General features: G+C 36.6%; 2 protein-coding genes across 3 annotated transcripts in view; both read left to right on the top strand.

Moving 5' to 3' along the window:
- aclyb (ATP citrate lyase b) overlaps positions 1–6,125 on the top strand; it is a 52,485-nt gene extending 46,360 nt beyond the window's left edge. For both annotated transcript variants that reach the window (XM_016468785.1, XM_016468777.1), the window contains 7 exons: positions 1–154; positions 285–435; positions 770–913; positions 3,215–3,328; positions 3,428–3,510; positions 4,572–4,648; positions 4,928–6,125. In XM_016468785.1, coding sequence (XP_016324271.1) covers positions 1–154; positions 285–435; positions 770–913; positions 3,215–3,328; positions 3,428–3,510; positions 4,572–4,648; positions 4,928–5,022 — 818 coding nt within the window. In that variant the 3' untranslated portion in view covers positions 5,023–6,125. The remainder of the gene's footprint in view (positions 155–284; positions 436–769; positions 914–3,214; positions 3,329–3,427; positions 3,511–4,571; positions 4,649–4,927) is intronic.
- A 4,019-nt stretch (positions 6,126–10,144) lies between these two features.
- The window catches only part of klhl11 (kelch-like family member 11), a 10,143-nt gene continuing 7,450 nt past the window's right edge, over positions 10,145–12,837 (top strand). Inside the window, exon 1 of the mRNA XM_016468765.1 lies at positions 10,145–10,759. Coding sequence (XP_016324251.1) covers positions 10,227–10,759 — 533 coding nt within the window. The 5' untranslated portion in view covers positions 10,145–10,226. The remainder of the gene's footprint in view (positions 10,760–12,837) is intronic.

Here is a 12,837-nt window from a genome sequence, read left to right as displayed (position 1 = left end):
AGCTGGGGTTGATTCGTAAACCTGCATCATTCATGACTAGTATCTGTGACGAAAGGGGCCAGGAGCTCATATATGCTGGTATGCCCATCACAGAGGTGTTCAAAGAGGAAATGGGCCTAGGAGGAGTACTGGGCCTGCTGTGGTTTCAGAGGAGGTTTGTTATGTAAAATTCCTTCATTTTGTAGAATATTCATATGAATTGACTGAAAAACTATCTGTGTTTGTCAACTTGCATGATGTATGGTTTTGGCTTAAAATCATGAGTACATGTGTGTTTTTGACAGATTACCACTTTACGCATGTCATTTCATCGAGATGTGTTTGATGGTGACTGCAGATCATGGGCCGGCTGTATCTGGTGCTCATAACACCATTGTGTGCGCTCGTGCCGGTAAAGACCTGGTGTCCAGTCTGACCTCTGGACTTCTGACAATAGTAAGATCAGTCACTGTACACGCAAGACTGCTGCTTTCCAAACTAAACTGGTTCTGCTACAGTACAGCAAGAACGAGAGTTCACTAGCCTCATATCAAATATGAAATAAAAGCAAACAGAGTCTGGCTGGGTTTGATTTGGATGATATTTGTTGATATCTGTTGTTGATTTTCAAGTAATATTACAATCATTAAATATTAAGAAAACATAATATATTTAGTGATTATTATATGTGATATTTACCATTTATATGATGAGAAACAGTTGAAAAATATGCTTGTTTATTCTCCTAATTTTTTAAAGAGAAACTGAATTGCGTGTTTCTGTTCTGCAGGGAGATAGATTCGGTGGTGCACTAGACGCAGCTGCTAAACAGTTCAGTAAAGCGTTCGACAGCGGCCTGCTGCCCATGGAGTTTGTCAACAAGATGAAGAAAGATGGTGTACTGATTATGGGCATCGGGCATCGAGTCAAATCAGTAAATACACACACACACACCGATAAACACACTGCATGAGACTTGATTAGTTATATCAGGAATATTAAAGGCACAATATTTAAGATTTTCGTAATAAAATATCCAAAAACCACTTGCACAGTGTTATATATTTCATGCAGTTGTGCACTTACGTTATCCCAAAAATTCCCAAGGATTTGTAAATCCAGAGAAATTCCAATTTTAAATAGCTCGCCCCAGTTCATTGTCGCCTATCAATGATGTAATATCCATGCTATCGGTTTCCGCTTTTAGAAAATATGGCAACACGCGTGGACAAAAATGCTGCTGTACAGTTAAACTAAATCCATTACGGCTGTCGCGGATCAAATGAAAATCAAATAAAAAGTGTTGACAGGAGCATTAAATTTAGATCTGCTCAATGTTGCACCATGATTCTTTTTCCACGTTTTTACAATGTTGCACATTAACCAATCACACATGAGCTTGTTAATGCAGTGGCCAACCAGAGGCGTTCAGATGAGTTGTCACTGAAACGCCAGAGTTTTGTTGTTCAGTGTGCCTGTACAGTTAAACTAAATCCATTACGGCTGTCGCGGATCAAATGAAAATCAAATAAAAAGTGTTGACAGGAGCATTAAATTTAGATCTGCTCAATGTTGCACCATGATTCTTTTTCCACGTTTTTTACAATGTTGCACATTAACCAATCACACATGAGCTTGTTAATGCAGTGGCCAACCAGAGGCGGTCAGATGAGTTGTCACTGAAACGCCAGAGTTTTGTTGTTCAGTGTGCTGAATTCTCTCATCATAAACAACAAAGTGCAGATGTACGTATGATGTAAGTAGGAGATTCATTCATCAAACAGTGTACAGCTTTACTGATTATAAGGGGAGTTATTTGAGAGTGCTTACACTCGCACTAGACTTAAGTCTGTCATACTGTTCCTTGACGGTGTAAATGTTCTTTGCTCGCTTTCTCTGTATAATTTATTTGCTGTTTGAATCATTTTTGAAAAATTTATTCATTACATCCGTGAACATGATTCGGACATCTCTGGATGGGGAAAAAAACATCTCCCATCGTTCCACTCTCCTTAATAGCTTCATCAAGCTTTGCCTTTGTTATTGTTTTGAAAATGCGACCTCTATATTGTGCCTTTAAGACAAAAATCTCACACCAATCAAGTTAGAGTGGGAGAAATTAATTAATGTTGTATCTTAATTTTATATTGTTACTCATTTTTTATCTTTCATGTTACACATGACATGACATGGACAAATTTCTGTGTCCATAATATCTGAGTCTAAGTTCGAGTACAAATTTACCCGAATGTGTATAAAGTTCATTCATATTTTCACTGGACTTGAATCAGAGTCCGGCATTGAGTACCCAACTCTGTTATTGATTACTGCATGCAACATAATTAAAAAATTTCTAGGGGTGTATTGAAACACTTGTTTTTTTCCATACCATAAACCAACCAAATGCATCATAAAAGTAGTTCATACAGTCCAATTCAAACAATAGATTTGTACGAGCGACAGACCAAAATTTAAGTACATGCAATATTAATCAAGCTGAGGTGGCCAAATATTTATCAGATTTGGAACCACATTTGAAAGTAGCCCAAATTGAATCTTATATGTTGCTGTTTACACGTATGCATACATGTATCATTAAATGCATACTGAAATTACAGTCATACTTGCAATACCACATTTTAAGGCAGAATTTTCAGTTGTCATGTTGTCTTATGTCCTTTCATTCATTAACTATGCAATTCATACACAATTATTTTAATAAACCTGTTGTATGATGAGCATGATTTTAAGGAGGCATCAAGTAAAAAAAAAGTCAGCTGTCCTAATCATAATGAAGGAAAAATGTTATTAAAAGATTGAAATATTTGGAAAAAAAATCAAGTAGTTTGGCATACTCTTTTATTATTACTTCTTAGAAAAAACAATTAACAATAACTGCTCATTTGAAAATCTTTTGTCGGCCAAATTAAAGTCATGGTCAGCAAACAAGTAGAAAAAAAACTAAACCGGAAATTATGTCATAGAGAGGACCTCTGTATACCCTTATGACTGTGTCATAGTCAGTAAGCCTATTAAAATATCAGATAATTTGGTCGTTTAAGGAAATACAAGGTTAGTTTGGATATTAAAATGGCATGTGGTGTGACTCCCAAAATGATCTGTTGCAGGCAAGTTGCAGATAAATTATTGAAAAGTACTGGCAGCCCTTATTCTCATTTCCATACACAGCTGTTGATATGTTGTATATGTTCATATCTGGGTTTCTTGGTGACAGATCAATAACCCTGATATGAGGGTGCAGATCCTGAAGGACTTTGTGAAGCAGCATTTCCCATCAACACAGTTACTGGACTACGCCCTTGAAGTAGAGAAGATCACCACCTCGAAGGTGATGTTATTACTGATGCCATTTTAATGCATGTATGTTTTGTTGTGTGATCGTTTCTTCATGTGATGCTCACATTACAATGTCTTTCACGCTCTGCAGAAACCGAACCTTATTCTAAACGTTGATGGTTTTATTGGTGTGGCTTTTGTGGACCTCTTAAGAACATGTGGAGGATTCACACGGTAAGTCAAGAAGACTATTGTTTTTAAATATATGTGTTTAATTTTATGGATTGGACTCCATTTCCCATTTCCTTATTTCCAGCACCAGGGCTCACATAGTCATAGAGAACAGAAATATCTAGGAGTTTTAAAATGTGATTTCCATTGGGCAATCGCTTGGATTCACAGGGCTTAGGACAAAATTATTTGACAGTTGCAGTGCAGATGTGTGATTTTGATTTTCAGAAGAGTCTGAGATTGTTGATTTCTAGGGCTGCCCTCGACTAAAGATCTTTCTGATCAACTAGTAGTCATTCGTTTTAAGCGATTAGTCGACTAATTGCACATTTATATAAACCATATAAATAAACCATATAATTCATAATAATGAGCCTTTAATCTATCAGCGCTCAAGTGCTGGCATAAAATTTGCCACAGCATGCTGGCAGAAGTAATGATTATGAATGCGTCAGGGGGGAAAAACAGCAAGAAGACTGACTTAGCATTATGATAATTCATTGATAAACTAGTGTTTTCTGTATTTTACAGAGTATTTTAATTTAAATGCAAATGATCGCACCGGCGCCTCCAAGTTAACTGTCATGCAGTGAGCGCGCTACTATTCAGCTTCCACGCTCACAAACACTTGAATAGTGTACACTTAGGTTAACTTTAGAGCAGCCATGTAATGATGCTACTACTTACATGTTTCAGATGATAAGCCACATTTGAGGTTGATGAACGAAACGAACGTTTGCATGTCTTGACCGATGTATTAATAGACCAGCTGTTAATAATCTGTCTGTCAAGGAATAAGTGACTTCGCCACTTTCTGTGGATTTTTTTTTTCTGCAACTAATACAATTTTGATCAACTAAGCCTCTTCTCGTCAACTAATGGTTAGTCGACTATTAGGGGGCAGCCCTATTGATTTCAGATGTCTGAAATCCAAATGTCTGGTGTGTCTAGTGTTCATTCTTTATATGCAGAGTATATTCTTCACTAGTTAATTTGACATTTATTGAATGTCATTGTACAGATCATGTATCTAAATTGCAATCGAGTATGTTTATGCATTGCAGGGATGAGGCAGATGAGTTTGTTGAGATCGGGACTCTTAATGGAATCTTCGTTCTGGGACGCAGCATTGGTTTCATCGGTATACCACTGAATTACTCTTTACTGTTCAGACCCAGTCCCACCAGTTCTAAAACTGAATATCTGCTGGAAAAATAACCTCTATTACCCAAAATGTCTGCTGTTAATTTCTGTTTTTGAATTGAGATTGTTTTAAATTGTTTTCCATTTTGACTTCACCAAGAGACACATATATATTTGTGTGAAAATTGCATTGAAAATTGAGGAAGTATATATAATTTGTGTGTGTCAAGCAAGTTATTAATTTAATTAATATTTGTTTTTACTGTTAATCCCACAGGTCACTATCTGGACCAGAAACGTCTGAAGCAGGGTCTCTACCGCCACCCGTGGGATGATATCTCCTACGTTCTTCCTGAGCACATGTCTATGTAAACCTGGAACCTGTTATAAGTATTTTGGATAAATATGTGGGAACATGTTTATTTTATTACTTTATCATAGTGGGAAGGGGTAAATTATTCAGTCATAACCAAAGAAACACACTAGCAAAATACTGACAAATAGTAGTTGCTAACGCTCATGTTAAAGTATGACAGTTCTCAGTTGAATTTATAAAACGGTTGCTTATAAAGCAAGCTTCATTTGTATGGTACAGTGTCATTGGCCATCTTATATTACTAACACTTCAATGCACCTTCCTTTGCTTTGGTTATGATTAACAAATGAAGTATCATGTCTCTTCAGGCTGCCAGTTCTAATAGTCTGAATGAAGACACCACAGCCTGTAGATGCAAAGCACCAAATTCTAAAGCATACTCTCAAATGATACCTGTTATGAAATGTTAGCGTATACACCCTGAACCTTGAGTAAGCAAAGTGGAGGTTCATACTATAACATTCATCACTATCTGGGATAAATGACTGCAACAGAAAAGTGAAACTAAATTAGCTTCTATGGTGTTGTTTTTATGTGCAAAATTCTAGTATTTTTAAAATAAAGCTCTTTATTGGTTATGTTGGACAATTTTCATATGTTCTGCAGCATTCACAATTGGTCAAGGGTAATCTCTTTAATGCAAAAAACACTATGGCATTAAGTGCATATCAGAATAATCTAAAATGTTGTGAGTGAAGTTACTGATTCTATCTTCACTAACAAATTGATGCCTTGCAATGAATTGGAGTCGTCGACATGCTGCATTTACAGAGGACTTGTTGATGCTTGTGAAGAAATGGATACAGCTAAACAGGGCAACCATCTAGGGTTTACAGAGATTGGGCCAAAAAAAGAGAAAATATCTGGTGAGCAGCAGTTCTTTGGGTGGAAATGCCTTGTTGATGCCAGAGACCAGATCAGACATTTTGTCAGCTTGTCAAATTGTGGCTTACCCTGGAGACACTTACAAGTAATGTTTCTCCAGACCTATTTTTTGAGTCAAACTCTCAGGAACATTTTTCATGTTATTACCATGAATGAAATTGAGAAATGTTGATCTTATTTGAAGTGAAATTTACATAAAATGTTGCTATTTTATATAAATGTATTTCAATTATTACAAATTGAGGCAAATTAAAAAACAACACTATAAGCCCCTCCAACGTTATGTTTTGGGTTATGACAGTAAACTCACCCTCAGTCCTCATGATCTCACCCTCAGTCCAGCTGTCTCAGGAGATGTGATGCACTCGCACTTGCTGTGGAACCGAGTGGTTCCAACTTAATTAGAAAAAAAGAACAATAAATGAACACTGCTACTTTAGTTACAATATACAGTAATTAACAGGTAACACCTGAAGCCCTCTATAATAGACATACATTGATCAGCCACAACTTTAACTAACACCGCCTCTGCAGCCTGCCTTCGCATTCTGTTGCCATCTCTTCCATTTATGCAGGTAAACAACACAAAAAAAACATGATTCATTAGATCAGGTATCAGTCTTCCACTGCTCTAAATTTCATTTCTGATTCTCACGTCCCCAGATGCTTTCCACGGTGAAGAGGTGTCATCGTGAGACTAGTTTTATTTTGCTGAAATTCATGTAAATATTTCAGAGTCAATGTGGTCTTTGTAAATACCTGTTCATGTTAAGAGTGTTACAAAGTGTTCTGAGTGTTAGAAAGCTATATAATCATTGCTCATTTTCCACTTAAGAAAAGGTGTATCATTAAATTGTCAGCAGGTGTTTTAAAAATGTATTTTATAGGCTAATCAAAAAAAAAAAAATGTAATGTATGTAATTTAGAATTAAATAACCCAGATTTTTCTTCTTTTTTTGTTATTTCCTATGTTAATATTTGCGCTTGAAGCAGAAGTGAACCATGTGTTCATAAGTTCTGGTGAAAATGTCCATATTCACTGTAATAATGCTGATCATTCTGATTGGCATTCTTATTCTGTTTGGTTTAGTGAACCAGTGCACAAGAAGAAAAATTAAAGCAAGCAAACCACAAAGTCAAGAGGGCACACGCAGGGGGGCTCTCTAATTTTATATGTTCATCTGTGTTCCAATACAAACATTTTCATGATGACATGACCACATGGAATAAAGAAAGTCATGAAGACCAACTAATCAACATGATTCATATTCAAACCAGTAAACAAGTTCTGCTTTGTTTACATTAGAGATTTAAAAAAATACATGAAAATGTAAAATAAAAATGCAAAATACCTACCTAAAATATATATTAAAAAAATGAAATACAAAAACATTTTAAAATGGCAATTCAATACTATTAGGCTGAAATCATTCCTATTTCTAATCTTTCCTAGACCTATTCTGAATGCAAACATTTTACAACTATTTAGGTTGTTTTCATTTGTCCTTCCTTTTCCTTTTCCTTACCCAATAGGAAATAAGACAAAAAAAACAAAAGCTGAATTCGTTCATGACAGAGTAGCTTGTAGCTGGCTGCAAACTAATTTCACGCATTGTATTGACTGGCGAGAAGTATTCTAGCTACCTGAATATTTTAAAGGAAATTATCATTTTAATGGAAATAACAGTTTTATTATGTTGTTATTATGCAACAAGTAGAATCAACCATAACACCTTCTGTGATGGGCTGGCCATCTCTAGGGATTTTCCCTGCCTTCGGCCCCAGATGCTGGGACAGGCTCCAGCATCCCTGCACACACAAGCGGTTTGGAAAATAGATGGATAGACGATTCATTGTTCATGAAGTCATAATTTCATTCTGTAGTGCTAAATTGATAAAATTGTTAAATAGTGCTTAATTGCATGAAAATTTGGGTTGGCACAAAGTATTTTTTCAAAGCCTTTAAAAACAGTATATTTGTATTATATGTATCTGAAATGTTAAAAGCTTGAGGGGTTTTGAACGTTTTAAGTGTATGATCAAATAACCATTTATTTTAGCCTGCAATTTACAACACACTGTAAAACAAATAATTTTGATATTTTGCCATTTCAACTCATTTTTTGTAGACATAGGATAACTAATTTTTTTTATAAATTGTCCAGACAACAAGAAAATGTAAGTTTCAGCCCCCAACTAGCTGAAAGTAGCATGAAAACCTGAAAAACGCATGTTGAAACAACTGCATCACACCGAAAAAAAAATGAAGATAAAAAAATGTTTAAGGTAGCGGGGTAACAAAAGTTTTTTTAAGTTGAGTCAGCAAATTGTTTTTTTACAGTGCAGTAATATTTTTGTGTTCATGTTTATAATTTGAGTCAATACTACTACTACTAATAACAGGCCTAGTAATAATAAAGACCCTAAAAAGAGTTATTCTAGTCATTCTTGAGACATGGGACAAAACAGGTCCAGCGAGGGTAACTGCTATTAGGTTTAAAAAGAAAAATATTTTCAATTTTAGAAAAAGAGGTTGTTTTATCAAAAGCAACACTTAATAAAATCTCCTATCAAAGCAAGGTTGTTTTTTAATGACACATGCATGTTTAATACGATTTTAAAGTTTCGTCCCCACTTTTTGTCAACACCGTCAGACATTCAACAAAATGTAATAAAATCAGGGAATATCAGGGGCAGCTGTCACTCTAAAGGACCCCCTTGCCACATTCCTCCTCTGCAGAGTACATCAGTGTCAGACAGGCTCTGCTAAGTTTTAGTTTTAGAATATTTTAAATCCTAATGTTAATATTTCCTTTGTCACAGCCATGATATGTCAACACCATCTTCCAATTTCTGAGGAAATTATTTGAAATATTTAGATAATTTTATTCTCCTGAAGCAGGTTCCATTAGCATCTAGCATCAACAGAAAAAAAGAAAATGGCTACTACATGAACTCCATTGGTTTTGTGAAAGAAATGCCAAATTTGTCAACACCGTCAGATGTCACCACCATAAGATTTTGTGTTCCAATGATATATCAAAATACTTAAATGTGACTCTTGAATAAAAGCTTTATAAACAATAACATACTCACTGTTTGTAGTGTTTGTTTTAATACAGTAATTGACTGATTCAATGTATTTGATAGTTAAAATGACTACAAATTCAGGTTTTTGTCAACTCCGTCAGATGTGTCAACTCCGTCAGTTCTGTCACCTCCGTCATTTGAATATTTTGATAATATTTCATTATGATATTTTATATTTGTTGTGGAATTGTTGGTCACATGTGAAAGTGTAATCTGTCTGCTAACACGAGAATGTGTTTTGAAATGTTAAAAACATCTTGAATGCTGTTAAAGATAAAGCTGAAATTATATTACACAGTCCAAGCTAAAAAAAAGCACATTTTGTTAAAAAAGAGAAAAGGTGGGAGGTTGTATCAAAGCATAGCTCAGTAGCTTAGTACATATAAGATACATAAATATAGTTTCATTTGTCTGAGTACACGGTTTTATTTTTTCAATTTTGCACCGTTTTGTCCCACTTCTCAAGAATGACTGTTACATTATGACAAAATAATTGCAATAATTTTCGACCAAGTTGTGCAGCCCTGTATATATAGGTAGGTGAGTTTGATCAGGGTTGGAGCTAAACTCTGCAGCGCATTGACCCTCCAGGGCAAGATTTGAGGAACCCTGCTCTAGTACCTATTTATTTTTATAAAATGTTCACAATTTAGCTTAGCTTCAGCCCATTTCTTTACATGAATATGATATTTCCCAATTAAAATAATTAGTTGTTTAAGAAAAGGAATTGTACTTTTAGAATCAACAGTATTGTAGAAAAACAAATATGACATCATACATTTCAATTTGTATTAATGTTCCAAACATCCTACAAATGAGTTAGAGACATCTATCCAAAATAATCTTGAGTATACACACTGAAAAAAAAGACGAATCACAGATTCTTTAACAACACCACAAAAGTCACAAGAGTTTTCCCTATCCAAATCGAACCGTTAGTAGTCCTTATTGAAATATGCCATTCGTGACGTGGTTTATGCAATAATTACGAGCTGAATGTAGGCCTACATCCAACAGTGGGGTTCAAGTCTGACAGTGACACAATTGTGTATTTTATTTTATAACACATTTCTATGCTATTTCAAACCAATATGATGTTTTTATGTTATTTCTTTATTTATCTGTTCCCAGATCAGCAACTCGTGTCTCGCGTCAGTTCCTGTAACGTCAACAGGACTCCTGCGGTGTATGGTGCTTGTGCGCATGTGCATGTTGAGCGCTGTTTATGTTGGAGTGTGTATGTTTGAGTGTGCTCCACCACCTCAACATACTACGCACTTTACGAACCGACCGCGCGGGCACCGAGATGGCCGCAGCCGCCCCGAATCCAGAGGACGCCATCCGAAACAGCGGCGGGCCAAGCACGGCGAGCGCTCTCGCGGGAGACGGAGAGTCTGAGGAGGCCGAGGAGTTTGCCTCCGCGACCCACTGCTCGGAGCTCTCCCGGCGGCAGAACGAGCAGCGGAAGCTCGGGCTTTTCTGTGACGTGACGCTGGCGTTCAGCAGCGCCCCGGGAGGCGCCAACAGCTTCGAGTTCAGCGCCCACCGCTCTGTCTTAGCTGCGGCCACGGATTATTTCACGCCGCTACTCGGGGGTCAGTTTTCGGAGTCGGTGACGCGGCGTGTGGAGATGAAGGAGTGGAGCAGCGAGGCAGGCCTCGACCAGGAAACGGTGGAGAGCGTCATCCAGTTCATGTACACGGGCGAGATACGAGTGAGCACTGCGAACGTGCACGAGGTTCTGGAGCTGGCAGACAGGTGAGAGAAAATCATGCAGATCATAGACTGTGTCAAAACACAGCGAGCAGCCTACCTAGACAGCATTGTTGGTATGTTTGATCACAAATAGCCTACACATTGGGCATCACATGCACCTTCAGAACAAACAGCGGTTTTGGCATCGTTGGGCATTATAGGCGTCGTTTGAGTCAAGCGCTTTGCAGCATTTTGGGGGTATCATGGGTACCTCCTGAATAAGCAGCGTTTCTGGACATCATAGGTAACATTTCAGATCGGCAGCATTTGTTGAGCATGGGTATGTTCTTAAACAGCAGCATTTTTAGACATCAAAAGCATACTCCAATTCAGTAGAATTAACGTTATAGGTGTGCCCACCATTTTGGGATATAATACACTTTTTTAATGTCGTTATGTTTTCCTCCATAAAGATGTTTCCCCTAAAAAAAATGAATATTCTCCCATCATCTGCTCGCCCTCATGTAGTTCCAAACTCGTATGATTTTTTTTATTCTGCAAAACACAAAATATATCTGAAAAACGTTTCAGCTCTTGTTATCCACATGGTCCAAAAGTTGAGAAAAATGTGCATAAAGGTAGCATGAGAGTCAGTGGTTTAATCCAGTGACATTTTGAGTCCTGATGTTGTTGACACAAAAAGAAAAAAAAGTGAGGTTTTGTTATTTTGATGTGAGTTGATCAATAATTAGATTTGAGAGTAAATTATCACATTTTGCTCTGATCAACACACAAAGTGATCATATCATACATAGCTTGTGTAAGTTTATAAACCTTTTTTAGAATCTATACATGAAATAAGACATTTTTATTTAGTGCTGCCCTTTAGAGTTACACAAAGTAACACATTACTTTAATATTTCAAGTTATTTTAGTTATGTAAAAGAATTATTTTGAAAATAATTTGATTAATCTGTTAAAAAACAACTAGGTTGGTGGTGGTTGAGGAGAGACCCCCCCACATGATTGTAAAGCGCTTTGGGTGTACAACAATACACAGTAAAGCGCTATATAAATGCATCATTCATTCATTCATTCAACAATGTATTCCCCAAATTTTCGAGGTCTTATTATTTTTGACCAGTTTACTCTCTTAACCTATATATCACCCACCCCTATTCAGACCCCTGACATAATGGTCTGCTCTGGATATTTGTAATATCACTGTTGAATGTTTTATTCCTTGCCTGCTGAATTGCATTGTATATCGCTCTCTGCTTACAATGACTTTTTTACCTGACTGCGGCTGCTTTATTTAGTGCTTTATCTGGAAAGCATCTGTTGTCTACGAACCTCTCATCTTAATGAAAATGATGTAGAGACATATTGTTGGTCAGTAAATGCTTTAAAAATGCATCATATAGACATCTTCATGTGTTATTATCTGGGTTACTATTCTGCTTATTTGTAACAATTTATGTCCTTTTTTTCTCTGTGAACATCTTCATTCTAATATATAGTGTACAAACAGAATTCACACAAATAAATATAGTAAGATCAGAATTGTTCCAATCCAGACCAGTAATGTCTGTACATATTTGTTTGTTGTTGCTGGACTACGCTACTATTAGTATGCTGCAATTATGTTGAGACAGGAGTTTTCGAAGTCAAAGACGGTGAAAACCTCCCTTTTGACATAACGTACACCTTGCCTTGACTGCATGCACGGATCCATTCAAAATGACTAAACCACTGACCCTTGCATAGTTTTAAATAGACTTCTTTGGCCAGCATTCATTATAAAACACTTACAGGACATACATTTTGATGTATATATTAAAATGTTTTAATTCAAAAATATGATGTTATAGCGATCAGTGTGCCAAGTGCACCCACCCACACACACACACACACAGGATGTTTGCCTAATGTACGACTCCTGTTTGTCACTAATCATCTTCATCTTGATTATAGTCATTATCCTTAAAAACGTTACTAGTGTGACACTGGTTTGCTTTATTCAACTGAGAGATGTAGTTTGGGTATGATATGCTCATGCAGTGGTTGGGTGTGTTGAGCCGCCATTCAGTCTGTATTAGGGCTGAAATGATCCCCCCTCCCAACATCCACCCCCCACCCCA

This window comes from Sinocyclocheilus anshuiensis, unplaced genomic scaffold (assembly GCF_001515605.1).
Source record: "Sinocyclocheilus anshuiensis isolate Anshui unplaced genomic scaffold, SAMN03320099.WGS_v1.1 scaffold890, whole genome shotgun sequence".
Taxonomy (NCBI): domain Eukaryota; kingdom Metazoa; phylum Chordata; class Actinopteri; order Cypriniformes; family Cyprinidae; genus Sinocyclocheilus; species Sinocyclocheilus anshuiensis.
This window is presented reverse-complemented; position numbering and strand designations above follow the sequence as displayed.